We start from the raw sequence: 21,482 nt of genomic DNA, 5'->3' as shown, positions 1-21,482 counted from the left end.
ACCCACTTATTTTGTGTGCTGATTGCACTGAAAAACAGTTGCAACTTACATTACAAAAGTGCAGCCAATGATTAACCTTCACATCAGATGCATGTGAACCACCACACTATCTTGGTTGAAATTAAATAAAAACGTTCCTTCCACATGCTCCCGCTTTGATACAAGATAATTATGCCACCCAAAGAAAATATATTAATTATTGAAAGGCATGTAGTTACGCATACCTATTTTTTTCAAATTTAAATTCAATCATGAAATGCAAAAGTAAATACCATGAATGTTGTAGGCTTCCGTGGGCATGTAGAAATATTCTCATTTTCGAAGCCATTTTCACCAGTACTGGTAATTTTCACATCAGTGATAATAAAGCAGATTGATTATTCATTTTCATGCGTCAACACCATTTAATTGTGTAGCCAGGACACTCCAAGTTGGGGTCAAGCAGGGCTCTCCCTCATTTACACAGATCTAACACACATACGAACACCTCACACAATCATTTTTTCCTTCTTCCGAGACACACATTTCGCTAACATGCCCAGACGACGTTTTAGAAAAAAAAAAGCCTTTATTCCATCAAGCACACACCGTGGCCCATCTTGGATTCCATGCCACCTTTTCCTTCCACTTGACAATTACTAGTCTTGACATGGCACCCAACAGCCTCAGATATTCACTGTCGGCCTGGATTCTCCTGATCCTTTTTTTAAAAGCACATCAGACATTTATTACATATTTTAGTTAAATTTGAACATCTTTTATTAATTAACACTTTTTTCAGTTGTGTACAGTAATAATTTGATTATCTTGGTTAAATGGTTCCAGACCCATAATAAATTAATTTCAATGTTAAAAAAAACATATTTTCAGAGTTATTGCATCGAAAACCTATTTATGACTATTGAAAATATAATTTCTACCATTATTTGAGCCCTCCAACATGAAATAACACCCCCATAGTCATCTTTACACTAATTCTACCCCAATATATATATATATATATATATATATATATATATATATATATATATATATATATATACCCTTGCAAACTATGCATGCAAATAATTTCCTGCAATAATTTGCATCTCAGTTTTCTTTCTACGGGCTTTGCGTCATGTCTGTGGATTTGAAAATGCATGCAGGCCATCCATCCATTTTCTAGACCACTTATCTTCATTAGAGTCATCAATGTCAAAGCTAAGAAAATAGCAGTACTTTGCCAATTATGTCATGCTTTATAGTTTACAACAGACACTGTTTGGTGAGTTATACTGCTTTGTAGTCGACACATTTTCATTGTATCTGTGGCGTGATAACAGTAAACAAGTACCATTCCTTTCAATCTGTATCATCCACTGTCTTCCTGCGTCTTTGTTTCTCTCCTTACCCGTCTGTTCCTCTTCCTCCGTAGCTAATGGATGGTTGTGGTTTCCAAGATCTGTTTCGGAAATGTTTTCCTGTGGAGATCTTGGAAGATGTACCCTCATTTGGGCCCTCTTTCTGCCATTATGCCACTCCACACTTTTTATCCCAAGACCTTTGAGACCTCAAACTGCCAAATTAGTTGAATTATGGCCGGTTATGTGGAGTGAACATTGTGTCACAAGAGAGAGGCCTAACTCAGTGATCAAACCACACTCTTGCCCATTAAGAGGCAGCCCTATACTGGCTTTCTGTCTCCTTTTGCACCCATTGGCCTGCATTGCAAATATGTATCTCCGAGTGGGAGCACTGCAAGTATCCTGTAAACGGCAATCTTATCCATACATTGACTTCAACATTACCAAAGTGTGTGAAAGAGAATTACTGCAGGTCTTTCCTTCCTGCAGCTATTAGATGCCATAACAAAAGCCATGTAATAACCTGTGGTGTAATCAACATGTACAGAGCTGTAAATAATGTACATAAATGAATCATTTCTTTTACCTTGTTTGTGCACTTGTTCTGCTTTCTATTTTGTGGTCTTGTACTTTTGCTCCTGTAAACCTGAAACTTTCCTTTTGTGGAAGTAATAAAGGCTTATCTTATCTTATAAACGTTGAATTAGCGGGAAGTCATTTTTAGACCTGCCAACTCTAAACAATGAACACAAGAGGTGTCCAGTCTTGACTACCTATTATGGACAACTAAAGTCAGTGATACAGGCTTTATAAAGATTCTTATTTACAACCTTGCACCATCAACCTCATTTTCAAGTTGTCAGATTGTTGCTTGAAACATGTATTATTTCAGCATATTGCAGTAGGACTTTACAAAAAGGCACATTGTGTAAATTCTAGCATCAAGGCTAGATTTTAGCCAAAACATTTCCAATACACTATTGTGGGATCTGTGACTTATTTAAAGCTATTGGAAAATCCTATAAGATGGAACCTTTATAGAAACTGGAGGGTGACTCTGTAACAGTCACATAGAAAAGACATTCATGCATCCATGCACACTCCCAGCACTGAATCTGATCCGTGACAGTAACAGGGGCATCATGACATGATGTATACAGCCGTTTTCACTCTCCTCTCTCCTGTTATGCCTCTCTCTGGTAATCTTGATGCAGTGTGTAATGTTTGTTGTAGCCTGTGGCTGAAATTGAATGAGTGTTACATCCACAGGTGCTGGGATTACTCTAGGCAGAATTGATGCTATCTGCCCAATGATGTGTTATTTTTTTGGAAGTCAGGCAACTGACCTGGAGAGAAATGGTTATATGGGTCCGTATGATTGTACAGTTGGAGCGGTAATATATAAATCTAATATAGATGGAGTAATTGGTTGAATTATATTACTCCATTTCCAAATACGTGTATCTTTTCTAGTCTTTTTCTGTGCTTTGCACTGATGTTCAGTCCTATTAATATTCCTTATTGTTGTACCAGCTAGCTCAGCAGGAGTGGGACAGATTCTAGCCAGTATCTCGCTGTCTAATCAGGCCAGCTGAGGAAAGGGTCAAAGGTAAACTAATGGCACCTGCAATGAATAGTTGTCCTTGAAAACTAAAGCTGGAGCTGAGCAAGGCGTCTACTTCTGGGAATAAGAGCGTGCTGCTTGAGAGAATGCCTTGACTGAACTATGCGCTTACTATTTATTACAAGATTGTATTTGCTTCTTTCTGCTGGTGTGAGGAAACAACCTGAAGGTCCTCGACACATGGGTTGTGGGGGTGAATTGGGGTCAGGTTCAAACAATTCAGATTACAAGAACACGTGACAGACATTACACAACAATATGAGCATTTTTCACTTCATGTAAAATTTTGTTTGTTAGATTGTAGATGGAAGACAAACCTTCTGACTTCCAGTTATTTATTTAGCCCCATAGTAATAATTTTACTGTAACATTTGTGAAAATTATGTACCGTTGTGTCCAATCTGGGATGTAGCTTGGACTTTTTCACCTTGTACATTTTGCTTTAGTTGTTTATTAATTATTGAAAGGGCTTGAGAAAGATTATGTATCTTTGTTTAAGGTAACAACAAACTGGCTATTTCATTCTCTATGTAAACAGCTGGCAGCATCCCATGCTTACACAATTAATGAGCATCTAATTGGCAATAATCATTTTTGCTTAAGTAAATTTAGAAGAGGCACTTACCCCGAGAACACACAGCTGTTGGCAGACCCTTCTGGGGAACATAGTACAGGTATTTGAGGATGTGGCTAACATCGACTGCAAAAGATGGCTTATACATGAAAACTGGCTTCTACAAACTTCTTATTCTGCAGTATTGAAGGATTTACTGCTTCGAGCATACGAGTTAAATCAATGCACAAAGAATCTGGAAAATGTAAAACACATTAGGTTGAAATTGATTGTGTTTTGTTGTACATAATGACTGGTTCTTTTTAAATGGGTGTTACAAGCTGTTCCAGCTCACTTGGACATAACAATCCGACCTGGTTATGCTTGGTACTGTATCGATTATGTTATAGTGGACAACATTTCATTGTTGAGGTTGGTTATTGGAATAGGTGTCTCAAAAAACCCAAAGACAAAGCTAACACAAACACACATGCCATTCATATTTTGTTTGCTCAATAAGATTGTTGTGTCATATGCTCATGAATAACATCAATTCAAGCTATTAATATATGGAATATACTTTAGAGATTTATGTTTTTGCTCCCAAATTTCAATTTTGAGTTCAATTTTAGAGATTCAACTGAACTGTACAAAAGTGACTATTAGAATCATTGTTTTATCACTGCAAAAATGGTCATGTATAATAACAATGTTTCAATTTCGAAATGATACTACAGAGTAAAAATGAACCATAACAATAATAGGTGAGCATTTACTGTGACTTTTCATTGTAGCTTCCTCTTTCAAACATAAATGCTTCAATCTGGTACTGTATACCGTCTAGATTTGAAAATGTGCTCTAAGGCAATGGTTCTCAACTGGTTTGGCTACAGGACCCAGCATCACCCTTTAATGACAAGGAGCGACTCAAAATGCAAATCAAATACCCAAATTGAACTTCTCTTTTGATAACACAAAACTGCAAGTTTAATAATAACAAGAAGGGTAGTGTGCACCTTTGAAGCTAGGACCGCTATCACACAGACATCGTCACCACGGGTCTTGCTTTGGTGACCAAGAAGTGACGATTGGCCTGGATGTTGCGCTTGTCCCGCTTCACAATGTGCGGTCGATGGATGCTGAGCTTCCCTGATAATTTATTTGATTCCCAAATAAATTATTATTTTCAATTTTTAAGGGGGCAAAGACCCACTGAAAACAGGACCCACTAGTTGCGAATCACTGCTCTAAGATACTATCCAGAGCATATGGCTCTTGAGAACATGTAATGACACAAGGTTTATGTTGTTGGGAAGTTGCAAACCTTCAGGTTGAGATGAATGTTTGTGGCCTATGACTGGCAGCATATTTGAAGTTTAGTTTCTCTCACAGTACTTGTAATGGTAAGTTAGAAAGAGCTTCCTTTTTAGTTTGTTGTTTTAAGAATGTTTGTCAAGTCTTCTTTGGGATGTTTGTAAGGTCACCCCTCTGTGATGTGTCTGTAGACTTATGAGTTCATCAACTGAAAGCAACCCTGCCAAGGCCATGATTCAATAATAAAATGCTATGAAATAGTACAGTACAAGCAGGAAGGACGGAGCCTTGCAGCCAGCAGAGTGGCAGGCAGCAAGCAATGAATTAAGTAGTGTCCTTTGACGTATAACTTATCTTGCTGGGGTTCCTGCAACTCAAAGACATATTGGGCTTTAACAAAACAAAGTGCAAAGCGCATTTGATAAAAGTACAGTACTATGTTTTCATCTGTGACTTTATGGCCTACATTATAATTTTCAAACTAATCTGCATATTATAGTCTTTTTTTGCTTTAAGCCTTCCCCTTGATTAAAGGTTGAATGAATATGAGGGGAAGAAGGCGAGGATTGAGTGCGTAGGATGTTGAAAAGTAATGTCAAACAGCCTCATTGTGTGAAGGGAATGGATTAAGGGCATTGTTTGAGATGTAAGAAGAGGTTCTCGTCTATAGTAGTAGCTGACATCTTCCAGTATCTCCCAGTCCAACTGTGGCCTAATCTGTTGGTTTGCATGCCTGCAAATAATTTCCATTTGTCAGACTGACAGTAGAAACACCACCTTGTTCTGCATCATGGATTACTGTACTGAGCATCCTGTCCTGCTCCTACATAGACCCCTGACAAAGGATTTAATTGAATATCCATCCGTAACTAATTTGTGCTTGTACCATGTGGGAACACGCATAAACACAATGCTTGAAGCCCAAACAAAAAACACAGTCAGACATGTGTTGTTGTTTGTATGACATGCATGCTCCTTACAGTTTGCATATTCAAGTGAGCATCGATGTATGTACAGTATTACCTGGTGTTTTATTGTAACTTTTTTTAACTGTTGTTTTATTATTACTTACTCATTCATGCCCCTTTTCCGCTGTCTCATCCATATTTGGCTTGAAATACAGTAGCTCAGTTGCAAAAGCATTATGAGGTAACATTTTTGTGACTGTACCTATGCCTTCGTACAGCTGATAAATACTAAAGATGGTCTAAGACCTCTCATTGTTCCAGCAGATTTGTTGTACAGTTGAGCAAAATGATAAACATGCTATTTTTAGCTTACCTTTATGCCCTTTACTTACACTTGACCCAAACCCTCCTGTTTGTTTGTTTATATTTCAGCTAGCAGATTTAATATACTTAATTCTTAAATACATATAATTGTCCATTTTAGCTTTATATTACGCTTGTGCTTAAGCTAATTAATCTTCAGTGTTTGTCATACACAAACAATGATGGATTTCTATTATATATCTTCAGCGACGGAAAAAAATGATGTTGAAATTATTTAGTGCCATTGCTTTTGTGTTTGTCCTTGTTTTGGTACAAATGCCATTGAATGACTTTGACATTATAAAAACAGAAGGTTAATGAACTGTGTAGAGATGGATTTTTTTTGTTGTTGTTTAACAAATGAATCCTGATAATCCTGAATATGACCCCAGTGACACTTGGACAGAGTCTGTGTGGACTTTTTGAAGTGACAGCAGTGCTGCATCCCGTATGATGATGGGTTAAATAAAACACTGCCCACATGTTTGTCTTAAACTAAGTAGCCCTTAACTGTTTGGACAGACAGCCAGCAGTTGCACTTAATGTATTGTTTATTTTTTAGATAAGCGTCCTCCTTTATGGATAAGCAGCTGATGCTTCCCTTCTGTCAAGCTGGGACAGGCTGTGGAAGATAAAATAGAGTCTGTTAATCTGGTGCTGGTGAGCAGAGAGAGCGATGTTATTGACCTACGCTGGCAGCAATGTGTTTCAATTATACTCCGCTATCCATTTGTCAGGCAAGCAATGTGATGGGGGGGGGGGGCATGGAGTTCAGACCTGGGTTAGTTATTCTCCATCACTTATGTGTCTTATAGCAAAGTGCTTTAATTGAATTACCCAATTTATTCTTCAAGCAACAATGCCCCGGCTCAGACTCATTGTGTGAAACAATTAGTCAGTTGTTTGAAATAAGGGCGGTTTCCACGTGCTCTTTATGGATGAAATGCAAGCAGGCAACATTGACTTTCTTGTAATCTAAATACATCTTTGTGGCTAAAGTAATCACTCTAATAATAAGTAACTCTAATAATTGTAATTTCTATCCAAATTTGTTTCATGGTGTACTATTCTTAGTACTTCACCAATAGATTTGAAAATAACCAATTTTAAAAACTGTACTCCCTAGTACAGTATAGCTTGACATTTTGCCTTTCATCAGTGCTGAATCAGTTTGGTATTTAGTAGGGTACATAAATACTATCTGAAAGTGTTACATATTACACTGTACATACTATGGATAGGTATGACTCAGAAATATTTCTCAATGTACGTATTTAGAGCTTGTTGATCATGTGTAATGGATCTGATGTTTGTTTCAACAAGGCTACATAGGCTTTGTTTCGAAGCAAATTGGGCTTTCATGTGTTGCTCGATGTAGCACACACCAGTTGGAAGTGCAGCTGATGTTTGTTGGCTAAACAAGCTGCTGTAGAAAGAGGAAGTCAGCAAAGCTGGTATGTCCATACCCGCAGCCTCAGTGAAATATTTCCTTGTTTACAGCTACAACGTAGGCAAATTCCATTGCTTGTTTTTTATTATATTTGCAAATTGCAAGTGGTTGCATGAGATCAATTCTTATCAAGTTCAATTTATTCTGGTCAACCAGCTGGAAGAGGTCGACATGTTGCCGGCATACTGTGTGTGAGCTGTCTGACAAGACGGCCAGGCTGTCAATCACCTCAGCCCCAGTTGCAGGTGTGGATAAGGTGCACGCATTCATGGTGCGCTAGCCTACTTGCACTCTGGCCCTCACACCTGGTTTTTCCACTGCGCTCTAATTGTCAATTCATTTATTTCCCACAAGTCTTCAACTCCTGCTGCGTGCTACCACTATCTGCATCTAATCAACAGTGTATCGCCACAGCTCCTCTTGTTAAGAGTGAAGAATAGTGAGTAAAACTGCTCTCCATAAGCATGTAATGTACACCAATTATGGTAATTTGCCGGGTTGCAGATGGTCCGGTTGTGATTGCAGCTTTTGCGTCGCGAGAGGCCATCTGAAATTGCATCGTAAAAGCCACGTGCTACTCATTACTGCTCATCCTCAACCAAGTATCCCTTTGTCACTTGTCATCCATCTGTGCAGTGTGTCCATAGCACATAAGACTATACAAAGTTGCACCAAAAGCAACACAATTGTCTCTATTGTCAATGGCAAACCAGTATTTTCAATCTGTAATGTTTGTTTACATGTTTACACACTAATTAGACCACAGCTATAATACTGTATATACAGTATAGTACATATACCCAGTCATTCGTCTACATATCTTGTAACAAACATTCTGACTAAGTAAACAATATGCATTAACAGTACACTGACATATATACCTATTCATGCAAATCTTTTCTTTGCTATTTATATACAGAGGTATGTAGTAGGTAGTTATTCACTTCCAGCTATCTCGATCCAATCCAAATGTCAATCCTCAATGGGAACTGTGGCATTTAAACCCTGCAAACTCGTGTTGTGTTGTGGGGGAATGTGTGCAGTTAACTGTGAATTCATAATTGTCTACACCTTACTGATAAAACGGGCAGATTTCTTTACAAAATCCATAATCAATCAAATGTGGCGGCAGACTGTACAGTAGCTCTAAATGCTGCAACCTTTATGACAAAAGGGACCTGCCAGTCGGTGCCTAGTTGCGTGCGGTGGCTCAAACTGCCTCCCAACTGGCTCGTGGTGGCCCGTAAAGGCAGCAAAAATTTAGTTTGGCGGCAAGAAAATTTCAAAATGTTTAAAATATTTGTTGCGACGATTACTTGATGCAAGTGTCCACCACGAGGAACCAAATGTCGCAAACAAGCCGCCTATTGGAATCCACTGGAATGTAATGGTGCGAGCCAATGATACTCAGAGTCCACTGAGCCGGCGCCAAACATTATGTGATTGGTGCATAGTGGCTCGCATAATCTTTGGTGTCTAATTAGCTAAGAGGTCTAATTAGCTAGTGTAGCTTGGTCTTACTCTTACCTGGGGTGCTGGAACAGCAGAACTATTTGACATTTGACTAAGCGCAGGAGAAACTGTTTCTAACAGAGTCTTAGCTGGTGTGAATGAAGCAGATGACCTACAAGTGATTTTAAATGAATAATACATTAATAAATAAATTATATATAATAAATAAACTATATATTATAACTAGTTGGGAAATGGGTAAGTGGAAGTAATTATAACAAACAGCCAGCCACAAACAGTTATTGTGGAAAACTGATAATATGACATGATAATATCTTTCCATATTGTGTGCAATAATATTTTTTTATACATTTGTTGTGGTTGGAATTTGGCATACATGCTAAGAGCATTGTGTATTTTGTAGTCAAGTAAGTCTAGTGGAAAATAGATACAGGTGTGTAATGACAGATGGCTATCATGATTACTGTTAGGCAGTGAGAACCTTAAGCTTCTCAATTCCAACCCTCTGCGCCTCTGATTGGCGGATGAATCCACACAAATTGCGTTCGACTAATGATGGCCCACTAACACTCGACTCCAAGGCGGCCTCCATGACATCATAAGCCTGGGGAAATGGGAGAGCCAGCCAGCCAGCTCGTGTCATTCTATTACCTGCTGAAATTGATGCCGGCATATCTACTCCTTGATTAGCTTTGTCTCGAATAACAATGATAGCTTTAAGTGTGTCTAATTGAGGCTGGGCTCACCCTCCCTCTATTGTACGAAAGTGCTTAGTCATTTTGTCTGTCCTTTTAATAATTACATTATCATTTTACGCCCCTGCTAGTTCCTTGGGAAGTGGGCTGGCGCTTGTGTTGAAGTGAAAGCTCATTATTGGAGCTGAATTATGTGCACTTTATTGATCCCCGTGGTGGATTATGGCACTCTAAGTTGGTCTAGACAGAAGAGTTAGCCAGATGACAGAGGGGGAAAATGTATAGGCCCCAAGGGGAAAATTCCTGGGCTCACTTAGCAATTAATTCTACGCAGGTAATGGAATTTAAGTTCACACTAAATTCACCAATGCCTTGGCATATGAAGTGCTGTACACATAAAAAAACATTAACAACATAAATTAACACAATTAAGAGTTTTTGGCTCATTTTCCCCTTACGTTTGTCTTTAAAATTAAAATAAAATAAAATAATATAAAATAAAACCCACTATGATATTTTTTCAGATATGCACTTTATTCCTACTGAGTGGCCACTATCAAGGTTGATAGATAGGCTTAAGTGTGCTCCATTTTCTAGACAGCATTTGCTAATCTCCATCATAGGCTATGTGAGGTTGTTTGTGTGATAAAGGGCTCATTGAATGGGTAAAGGCCAAAGTGCTGAGTAAGAGGCCGTGCAGGACATTCATCTCTATAAAGCCAGGGGTCCGTTTTAAAGCTATCCATCATTATCTTGATGAACAACGTTTCCCTCTTGCCATCCATGGCCTGTTGCTGTTTGTCCTTCATTGGACTCATCTTGACTCCAGCCATGTGGAAAGTCATTGGGTATATATAGTACAAAATATATTTCTTATATTAAGTTATACCATATTTATTGATATTAAAATGTATAACAACGATTTCTCAAACGAGACGATCAGGCTGCGATGCAAAACTCAGTCCTTTAACGGTGTCTTTAATCAGAAATACTGTCTAATGAAGTGGTGTGGAGCCTTATATGCTCACGCCATATCTGTAAGATTTTGACCTAAAATGAGTCTTTCAGTGACCTTACTGTCATTTGCTGTGTCGTCTTTAATTGGAGTAAATGCTGTACTACACTGGAAAACCTAGCTTCACTTAGCTGGGCGAATAAGAGAGTGTGTGTGGATGAGAAGGAATCAGCTTATTATCCTACATTCACTGCCCCTCTGCTGACTTAGAATAACACAGCAGCCTTGACCTTGCATAGCAGAACCCATGCACGGTACCACTAATGATCTCTGAGTACCTTAATGATAGCATATGCTAGCCCCTGACTCTTTGACTTAATTTTACCTATTGGTTTATGTCTTACACACATCCCCAAGGCTTAGAGATGCCATCAAATACACTTTTTAAGATCTTCATATTTATATCATCACAGTCTGTCAATGTTTTATTTTTATACTCTCGAGCAATGTCCGGTATTTCCTTTACATCGACAAGTTTGAGAAAGGTTTTCAATGCTGAACAAATTTCTCCAACCACCGGACTTCCTACCCTCCCCAAACTGTATTCCACTGATACCTGTAACTCAGTCATGCAGTTCTTTACTGAACGAATCTTCAACATTTACCAGCTACTAACCTCTAATCCTGTTACTCCTTCTCCAACTGAACCTCTCTCATACTGCCAACCTCTCTGTACTTTTCAACTCCCCAACTTGTCAGAAATCGCAGACCTCATCCGCAAATCCAAGTTCTCCACCTGTCAGCTTGATCCTCTCACCACAGTCTTGGTCCAATCCTGCCTTTGCTCCTTGCTTTCTCTCATTTCAGCTATCATTCACGCCTCATTCACCACTGGAAACATACCATCACTTTTGAAGACTGCAGTCGTTACTCCGATTCTTAAAAAAACAAAAGACCTGAACAACTCAATAACCTTTGTCCTATTTCTAACCTTCTTTTCATTTCCAAAGTTCTCGAAAAAATCTGTTGCCTCCTGACTTCTTCTTCACTTAACACATAACTCCCTCTACAACCCTTTCAGTCTGGTTTGTGTCCACCTCACAGCACAGAAAATGTCCCCCTTAAAATCACAATTGACCTTCTCACTGCAGCCAACTCTAGTCACCATTCTTATCCTTGTTGACCTGAGTGCGGCCTTCGATACCATTTCACACCCCATTCTCCTTAATAGACTGTCATTCATTGGTAATACCCACACACCCCTAGACTGGTGTACTCATATCTCACAGTCCACACTCAGTTCATACACCTCAAGTACTTCCTCAGGGTTCTGTCTTGGGGCCCCTACTTTTCATCCCTCCCCCTTGGACAATATCTTCAGAAGGTTCAATATCCAGTTTCACTGCTTTGCTGATGACACCCAACCCTACCTTTCCTCTAAACCAAACTCCATACTCCGTCCCTTCACCCTCATCCACTGTCTGTCCGGAATCAGATCCTGGTTCACCATAACCTTCCTCAAAGTTAACCGTGCCAAAATTACATTTCTTTTAGTAGGAACTAAACCACTACTTTCCAAAGTCAACAGTTTTACCCTCACCATTGACAGCTCCTACGTCTCCCCATCCCCTCGGGTTGAATCTGGGTGTCATCCTGGATAGCGAACTTTCTTATGAATCCCATATCAACAACATCATCCGTTCTGCTTACTTTCACATCTGCAATATCAATCGCCTCTGCCCTTCACTCACTATCCTTGCTGCCTCCATCCTTATCTATAGCCTGGTCACGTCACGCATTGACTTTTTGCACCTTCACGGTCTCCACCAGAGGTCCCTCTGTAAACTCCAACTTGTCCACAACTCGGTCCACTGCCCGGATCTTAACCAGAAATTCTTCATTTCATCACATCACCCACATCGTACAGCAAATTCATTGGCTCCCGGTCAAGCAGTGAATACAGTACAAACTCCTTCTGCATACCTTCAAGGCCTTACACAACCTCAGCCCTGTGTACCTGACTGACCTCCTCCACATCGTCACCCCAGCTCGCTCCCTCAGGTCCTCCTCCTCCGTTCACCTCACTGCGCCCTCTGCCCCCCTCAGCACCATGGGCACACGCTCTTCTCCTGAACTCTGGAATTCCAGTTTTTATTCTTTGTCATGTGCAGTGTCTTTGGGTTTTTAGAAAGGCACTTATACGTAAATTAAATGTATTATTTTTATTATTATTCAAACTGTAGTGTAAATTTTCAACATTAACCAACAAAAACAGCGAACCGCTAATGCTAACCGGGGCTCCACAGTAACCTACTAGAATATGTTTATCAAATGTTTTTTTTTCTCTCCATGATATTGTGGCTGGGTGTGTTTTATGTTATTGAACTATATAAAGTGCAATCATTTATTTTGGTGGGGCATTTTTTTATATGAGACATATTGATATAAATACTTTATTATTATGGTGTACGCGTGCATCCCGCCTGTCAGCTGGGATAGACTCCAGCATAACCTGGGACCCGAATGAGAATAAGCGGTACAGAAAATGGATGGATGGATATTATGTTGTGTATGCATCATTTTTCCATATTCACACTTGTTTATCATGTGAATCTTGTATAAAATAATTGAGTTTTTTCAATTATTTTCAAGTTAATGTAGAAAGAATGCCTTACTTTTGTACTTGACTAATTGTCAGCTTTACAGATGGCTCATTTATTCCATAGGGCATAGGCAGTATCCATTAAAGGTAACCCACCTGGAATTTGTTTTTCTTGACATTTTTGTCTTTGTTTTTAAAAGTCAATTTTTACAACATTTGTACAACATTGTGCACAGAATTTTAGGCAACATAATTTTTAGACCATTGTGTTGTTAATGCTTAATGCTATAAGAGAGTAAATAAACCAGCGACCTAACTTGTTGAGATAGTGAACTGACCCCTCTTCCTTGAAGCACAATAGGTTTAAACAGCCACACAATGTGGCTGAAGTCTTACAGTATAACGGCGCTGTGCTAGTTGTACAGCTTGGCTTCACTGCATCAGAGAAGACTAACCAACCATGATGCTTTCCTCCATTTTGAAGGCAGAGCGTGATTGCTGTGTAATAATCTCTCCTTGGAAGGTGTGGTTGGATCCTGGCTGATTGACTATAGGTTCACTGATGAAGGTGTCTCGTACATTATACTCTTCAGTTTTATGCATGTTAGAAAAGAAACAAAAAACGTTCAGTCTTCCTGCCTGCCTAGCCTTATTGCCAATTTGGGCAGTGTATAGCAAACAACTGAAGCCATTCAGTCTTTTCATTCATACTCTTGGCCCACTCAGAGCACAAGTCTTGGAACCCCTCCTCCTTCAACTCTGTCTTCCCCAATTAAGATTTCATTACGCTCTGAATAGGAATGTTAAGATTGAGGGTTATCACTGGGCCCCTCTCGGGCTCACCCAAGTGAAACACCTATAGTGACCTCTCTGATTTACCCAATAGAGCTGGCCTACCTCACACCATCTCCCCCCTTCATCAACCGTCTTGTTGTGTGGTCTCGTCGCTTCATTTCTCTCATTCCTCTCAGCATGAAGGCCTGAAAGGTGGGTGGCAGGGAAGGGGTAGGATGGCAGGCGGTGGGATTGGCTGGAGATCTTCTGTCCCCGGGTGAGTGAGTGTGGATAAGAAGTTGTTTGAATTCATAATTGTGGTCTTGTGAAGGAGGAGATTTGTAAAGCAAGGCTGGCTTCATTGTGTGGCTGGGCCCAGTCCGGTGGAGGGTGCGAAGCGCTCAAAGCTAATGTAATCTATGCTATTAGAGAGGGTTAATTAGCTGCTGAACCGGCCCCTGAAGAGCAGGCACAGAAGGGGGAGTACATGGGGAGTGAGGTAGCGCGAGAAGGAGGGCGAGCAGTTGCGATAGAGAGGTCTTCAGGGAGTCTTTAGAGGCTGCTTGTTGTAATACAACCACACAGTCAATAAGGCTATTCGTAGAAGTGGAAGAAAGACAATGGATGGGATGAACGGAGAGTGACTTTCATGAAAAAATTCCAGATGTTTGCAACCCTGAAAGATGATGATTTTGGTGTTTCTTCATCAAAAAGCAAAATGAAAGGGCATGCACATGTTCTGACCTATGAGTCTTATAATATAATTTGTACCACGGTTATTCACATAAATGTACACTCACCTGCAAAATCAAGAGTGCAACAGCTTACATACAAATTAATTTAATACATATAAACCATGAATTAAACAGATAAATGAACATGTAATGTTACCTTCATTGAAGACGTGATTCTTGACGACTGTTCCCAAAGACATGACAGTGGGATCAACACAGGTACCAGCTTTGTGTTTTGTCATGAGTTACAGTTTTCCTGAATTCAATAGTGTAATGCAAAACGGAGCCAAAGAAAGTTGTAATTCCCAGCTTTTGATAAACAAGGTGAGGAAATCAATAAATAGCTCAGGACAATTACTAGTTGTGAATGCACTGCTAACGCACCAAAATGCGGGCGGTACGTATCAAAGCGTACCTCTGCGTGTCGTCATTCGTGTGAATGGATTAACTTTTCCACCACCTCTTGGAGTAATGCGGGGGGAATTGTCAAGCGATTTCTGTAGTGTCTTGGATCTTCCTTGTGATTTTCTGTGAATAAGTGATAACGCCCAAAGCGGTGTTTTCTAGTCAGCATTGCCCTCTCCCACACTCTTTTTTTTTCATGTATTGCCCCCGCCTGCTCTTTGAACATTCTCTACTTGCAGCTACGAGAAAGTATAGACGTAACTTTCTTTATGCATGGGTTACTTCTATGAGGTCAACAGTTTGTAGGGTTCCTTGAAAATAGGTAGGTAAGGGGTGTGATGCCTGATGTTGTGTGGCGTCATCTAGGATGCAGCAGGACTCAGCGGGGCCAAAGGATGCCACAACTGCTTCATGGTTGCGGGAAGTGGTGGTGACAATGCGGGATGATGTGGGATGCTCATATGGGAACAGTGAGCTTCAAATGTAGTATTGTCGTGCACAGTGCTTGATAAGGTCTAAATAAGTCTGGCATTTTTTGTCACAAATTGCGTGCCAAGTGCATTATTTATATTACAATAATATATACTGTATTTTATTTATAGAATTCAAACAGTGTACAATCTAGTCTCCATGCTTTTCAAGCGTGTCATAAATTAATGACATGTATGGCCACAGTAAATTGTGGGACAGTGTCAAGGCCAAATGCGTGCAAGTGTTAACGCTGCGAAAGAAACAAAGCATCTCGGCCAGTGTTGCCAGATTGACCTGTTAGAAGTGACTTTGGGCAAAAGATATTTGCAAATTCCCAAGTTTGTTTTGGAGTTGTGTTTAGTGTGGGGTTGTCACTTGCTAATTTCTATGCCGCCTGTTGTTTTTGGGCTTGGTTTCAGAGTCGCGAGTCGATTGTTTCTCCCACGAGACCTAGCAACTGTCTCTCTATGTTGGTGGATGTGAAGGAATTGTACAAGCTACTTTGTGCTCTGCTCTCAATTATGTCACAGTTGAAGTGATTATTTGCTAAACTATTTCCTGCTACATTACTGTTGCCCACTATTATTTTTTTTACGAGCATCTTCACCTGGTTTGCTAATAATTTGCACAGAAACAATACAGGTCACCGCGGTGTGACGGCTACTTGGTAGTTGGCTGCTATACAGTGACTACACTAAAGTATATCCATCTTATATTTCATAGTACTGTCCCTTGAGAACATACACTTTAAAAAAATGGTTGCTGAAATGTAAGGGTAATTTCTTAAGCTATAGCATTTTCATATGCCCACAAAAAAGAGATGTTAATGACATTTTTAAAAAAAATACTGGTTAATTACTGATGATGTCATTACTTTTCTTCATAGGCAATCAGGGAAAGATCATTCTGAAGATAAACTAAACAATGCATAACTTTTATTGCGCCATTACAGCTGGACATAAAATGCGACATCCATGCTTTTGCTGGTTGTGGACATTAGCATTAACATAACACAACATAAATTGTCTACTTTATGTGAAACGTATAATCTCATTAAACTTGCATACTGAAATAAAGTAAGTGATTAAACAGTGCATCGTTACCAAAAACAATCATATTGTAGTTGCACTACACTACACAACATACAATATCAAATCAAGTCAAAGTTTATTTATAACTTTTTATTCAAATAAATGGAAACCAACGTGCTTTACAGAGTTAAAAAGAATGCCCCGATAACCCTGATAATGAGGAGCACTCATTGTCGAACACACTTTGTCAGAAGCACCACTGGTGCCGTGGTGCTCAGGGGAACCGGGACATGAGTGCTTTGCGTCCACCTCACATGCCCGAGGAGGAGCACTCATTGTCAGAAACACTTTATCAAGGAGATCAGAAGCCAGTCATGAGGACGCCACATTTACTAAGTGCAGACAATATTGGCACAACATCGGTAGTGGAAATGTGGTCATTACACGTTTTTTGCTGGACTATCCATGTTTAAAAAAACTGATTGTTTAAAAAACTTGGTTGTGGTGAAAAGGCTATCAGCAACCTCTGTGAGCTTGTAATTTGCTTGCATGCAGGTAAGACGCTCCCTTTATGCATACTCTACAATGCTACACAGACAACCACTTACTTACACAAAATAGACACAATTAAAGCACTGATAAAATTCAATTGTACTAATTGTACAGACTTACAGTCTGCTCTTCTGACTCTTCAACTTGACCAAGTAATGTGAAAAAGGCATCGGGCTCCAGCAACAGTTTGGTGGATACGCCATCTTTCCCCATGTTCACAAAACAGTCCCACATTTTTCTCTTGTTAGCAGGGAATTTGCAACTCCAACCACTTCTGCCTGATGCTCGCCTTTTTAGGCAAGTTAGTGTTCCTTCAAACCTGAACAGTAATTTCCTGGAAGCCATCTTTCATAAAAGAGTGCAGCAGAAAGAGGAGAGGTACAGGCATACTGGGCACAGTAAGAGAGTCTGGCTCGTGACGATACAGTCAGCAAGTGTTTCAAAAAACTTTCTGAGACCAAGCATTCAGAGCTACCTTAAACTTCTTTCAGGGCTCACTTCGAAATGTGCAAACCTCATTATCTGAAACTTCAAAGCATCGAGAATGCAACATTTGTAACAACATTTATAGGCTAGAACATTGGAAAAATCATAATACGTTGCCTTTAAAATAGTAAAATATAGCTGAGGACAAAGGAGCCAGGTGAGGAATTACTATCACAGGAGCAGTCTGCGCCAGGAGCCCACAAGACCACAGCCAACAGGACACTGACACAGGGGACTCTCTGCAGCAATGACCCACATAACCTTGATGCAGAGGGCTCCCTCTGAGGAACACTGGAAGATAAAACTCAAAGATAAAAGTAATAAAAACATTGATATAGTAAATACTATGATCAAAAATGGGGACTAAAACATACAAATAAAAATGGCATTAAGATTAAAAATAAACATAATTCAAATTGGAAAGCGAGAAGCAGGATACCATTACAGCACAGACTGAATAGGAGAAAAGCATTATTAATAAATAAATAAATACATAGCTGCAATAAAATTGGTAAATGGTAAATATTTAATACACGGCAGATCAAAGAGGTGAGGTAGGTCTTGAGGCTGGCCTTAAAAACCTGAAGATACTATGCAACCCTGAGGTCAAAGTATAGCAAAACTATTACACATACGTACATTTACCCTTGTCTATACTTATGTAAAGTATACAAGTGTTAATGTTTTTAAGATTGAATTTGTTCCCCATATGTGGAAATTGAAAGCTTGATGAAGTGCTAGTGAAGCTTTGTGTGCCCTCTGTAAGTCTATACTGTATTTATCAGTGTGTCTACTTCTGTTCTTCTATAGGTCTGGATTCCACCTGAGCAAAAAACTTCACTTAAAGCAGGCTGTTGGAGTATTTTAATTCTGATTAATTGCTTCCCCTGGTGGAAGCAATCTATTTTTGTTTGTTTGTGGATAGTGTGGCTTTTTCTTGACCTTGGGGTGAAGGAAAAAAAAGAGAGAAAGAGAGAGAGAGCCTTCAGCAATAGAGTTATACCCTCAATTTAATAGTGGAGTGAGGTGTTTCTCCAGCCTCATCAGATCAATGGAGAGTAAATAGCCCACACTTCGTGTTTCACAGTGCAGTATTGATCTTTTCCTCAGCCTCTGCTTCCTTTTTGCCAGCATCTCGTGTCTTTCAACCCCAGGGACTGTGCTGATTGCCATAGATTGGACAAGCTAACAAGCGCATGATGAGGAACCAGGCTTGCTTTTCTTCTCATAGGCTGTTTCATTTTTTTTGTGGCACTGGCATGAACACATCTAGACAGACAGAAGTACACTCAGGGACTTAAAAAAAAAGCATCAGCTCTACACATCTCGGCACCATGAAGGAGTATTCTTTTTGTTGCCTCTGTTGTTCACGTTGTTCTGTATTCATCTTGGAGGATCTGCTGAAGCTGTGCCTCTGCTGCCAGCTCACTGGAGTAGACCAACTTAGCTACACAGCAACTCCCAGATACTATCTGTGCCGTCACCTCAATGGAAACTTTGTCTTTTTCCAGCTGGCACCACGTTTGTTCCAGAGTCTTCCATCATCTTTGAAAATATCTCAAGTGGCCTGTGGCGAGCGACACACACTGTTTGCACTGCAGGATGGGAGAGTGGCGGCTTGTGGGTGAGTTCAGTGTGAGTTTGCAGAAATCTAGACCTGATAGGGCTAGGAGTAGAGATGAGAGGCTAAACTCCTCCCCACTCACATAGTTACACCCCTTATTTTAGTGTGTAACCAAATTAAGTTAAAGAGGAAAACATTTTTTTGTTTATGATTAATAATATCATCATTTTGCGGTATTTAAAAATGTAATGCCTGTTCATGCAACATTTGTGCACACATCACTTGCATGCTTGCTTCTCTATCGCGTCTTCCCTTTAGACTCCACATTAGTATAGTAAATACTGTTGAATGCTGTGTTGCTGAGAGGCAAGGATCGATATGGAGTGTGTTTATTGAACCCAAAGGTTGCTTGTGGAGAAAGCGAACAAATTAGATAAAACATGGCAGACCTTTTTAGGAACATTTAGGTCATATAAATGGATTGGGGAGAAACCTTCCAATGCGAGCTTTCAATGCTGTCATATTTGTATTTATGTATCAGGATTTTACTTTTTTTTATTTGACTTTGAGGTTTTGTTGAGAAAAGAATTTAGAGCACATTAATAAAGTGCCCAACTGTAAGTTTGTGTTATAAAAAAAACCAAAACAACCCAAAAATGCTTACATTTAATATTATGCATATTCATTAACATAGAAGGGTCCTTTTTGCCATGTGCCATTTGAAATGTGTGCCATTTCATGTACTTTAATCAACAATCAATACTCATAAGTAATTCATTTTTTAAAAATCATATTGTTTGTTTTTAGTATAGATGAGCACTGATTTAAAACATATTGTGTGCATCTGATATTTCTCTACATTGAAGAGCAGTTTGATGTCAATTTTCCCTTTCACAATAAGTCATGCTTGAAGCTTCCTTCTGATAATAGAATACCAAGAATGCAAGTCTTATTTATTATTTAATGCCAAATATGATACATCCAGCTACCTATCTTTATTTGTGATCTTGTTGCCCCCATTTTCCATCACCTGGATATGAACATGCTCCAATTCTTCCCTTCCTTCTTGGGTTTGTTTGCATGTGATATTTCAGGCGACGGTGTGAGGGATGACAGTTCTAACTAGGCCTATTAGGCAACCCTCAGGGTGCCCTCAGCGCTGATTTGAGCACCATTAATTTTCTATTATGGAGTGCTAAGGATGTGCCCCTGCACAGTCATTCACCTTGCTTATTGAGTCTCACATGCACCAATTGTGGACTTTTCCTTGGCTGCATGCTGCTGGAGGTGTAGTGTGACCCCTCAGGGGAGCTAATTTATTATTTGCAGATATTGATCTGGACTTGTAGGCCAGCCAAGCTGTGTCCAGTGTTGACTCTGCTCTGGCCTGTGGCGACTTTAACCATTACTAGACTAAAGCGGACATACTTGGCCCAGATTGGAATGCTCTTTTTGGAATATTTTTACTTCCCCGTCTTGCTCAATGGCTTGTTAAACCAATAAATAATAAAAAAAGTGAAACGATAGATGATATTTTTTTTTTCAGTGAACCTGTTTTTTTTCTTCCTGTTCCTATTCGCACACACTAAGTCAGATTTAGATACAGTACACTTGATGACTTATCCAAGGGAAATCAAATCGCAGTTAAGAGGAAGCAAAACAAACGTGGAAGGTCAGACAAAACATTTATCAAGCTGTGTGCATCTGGTGGATAAATAGCAGAGCAACAGTAAAGGTTATGACTCCCCAACCACCAGATAACCGCAGCCCATCATGACACATACTGTTTCAAGATTCCCTGATGGGAATGGATATTTATAAGAGGGCTGCTTGAGGAGCATACATTCTTTCTCAGGTGTTGTTCTTTTATTTTGAAGTTCCTTTTTGTCATCTCCAACTAAAGATGAAGAAAAGGACTCAGACAGCATGCGTCACTGTACACAGCTAAAACTTCTTCAAACTCAGGGTGTAACATGTGCTTGCTAAATATCCAAGTAATACACACTGATGACTACAACATTACTGCTAAACGGGTTTCTCTTTTACTACAAGCATGAAGGTTTTTATTTGTTGCTCATAGAATCAAACCAATTTGTTGTTACACTTGTATTAGGATCAAGTGACCCACCAAGCCAACCCTGATTTCAAATTGTGTGGAACGTGGGTTGAAAATATTTTTCTTTAA

At 39.5% G+C, this 21,482-nt stretch overlaps 1 protein-coding gene across 7 annotated transcripts in view; it reads left to right on the top strand.

The window, feature by feature from the left end:
* The window catches only part of LOC131127936 (uncharacterized), a 290,462-nt gene that overhangs the window by 67,705 nt on the left and 201,275 nt on the right, over window positions 1-21,482 (top strand). For all 7 annotated transcript variants that reach the window (XM_078789697.1, XM_078789701.1, XM_078789702.1 and 4 more), the window contains one exon: window positions 19,245-19,357. In XM_078789697.1, coding sequence (XP_078645823.1) covers window positions 19,245-19,357 — 113 coding nt within the window. The remainder of the gene's footprint in view (window positions 1-19,244; window positions 19,358-21,482) is intronic.

This window comes from Doryrhamphus excisus, linkage group LG3 (assembly GCF_037039965.1).
Source record: "Doryrhamphus excisus strain RoL-2023G ecotype Guam linkage group LG3, RoL_Dexc_Guam_v1.1, whole genome shotgun sequence".
NCBI lineage: Eukaryota > Metazoa > Chordata > Actinopteri > Syngnathiformes > Syngnathidae > Doryrhamphus > Doryrhamphus excisus.
This window is presented reverse-complemented; position numbering and strand designations above follow the sequence as displayed.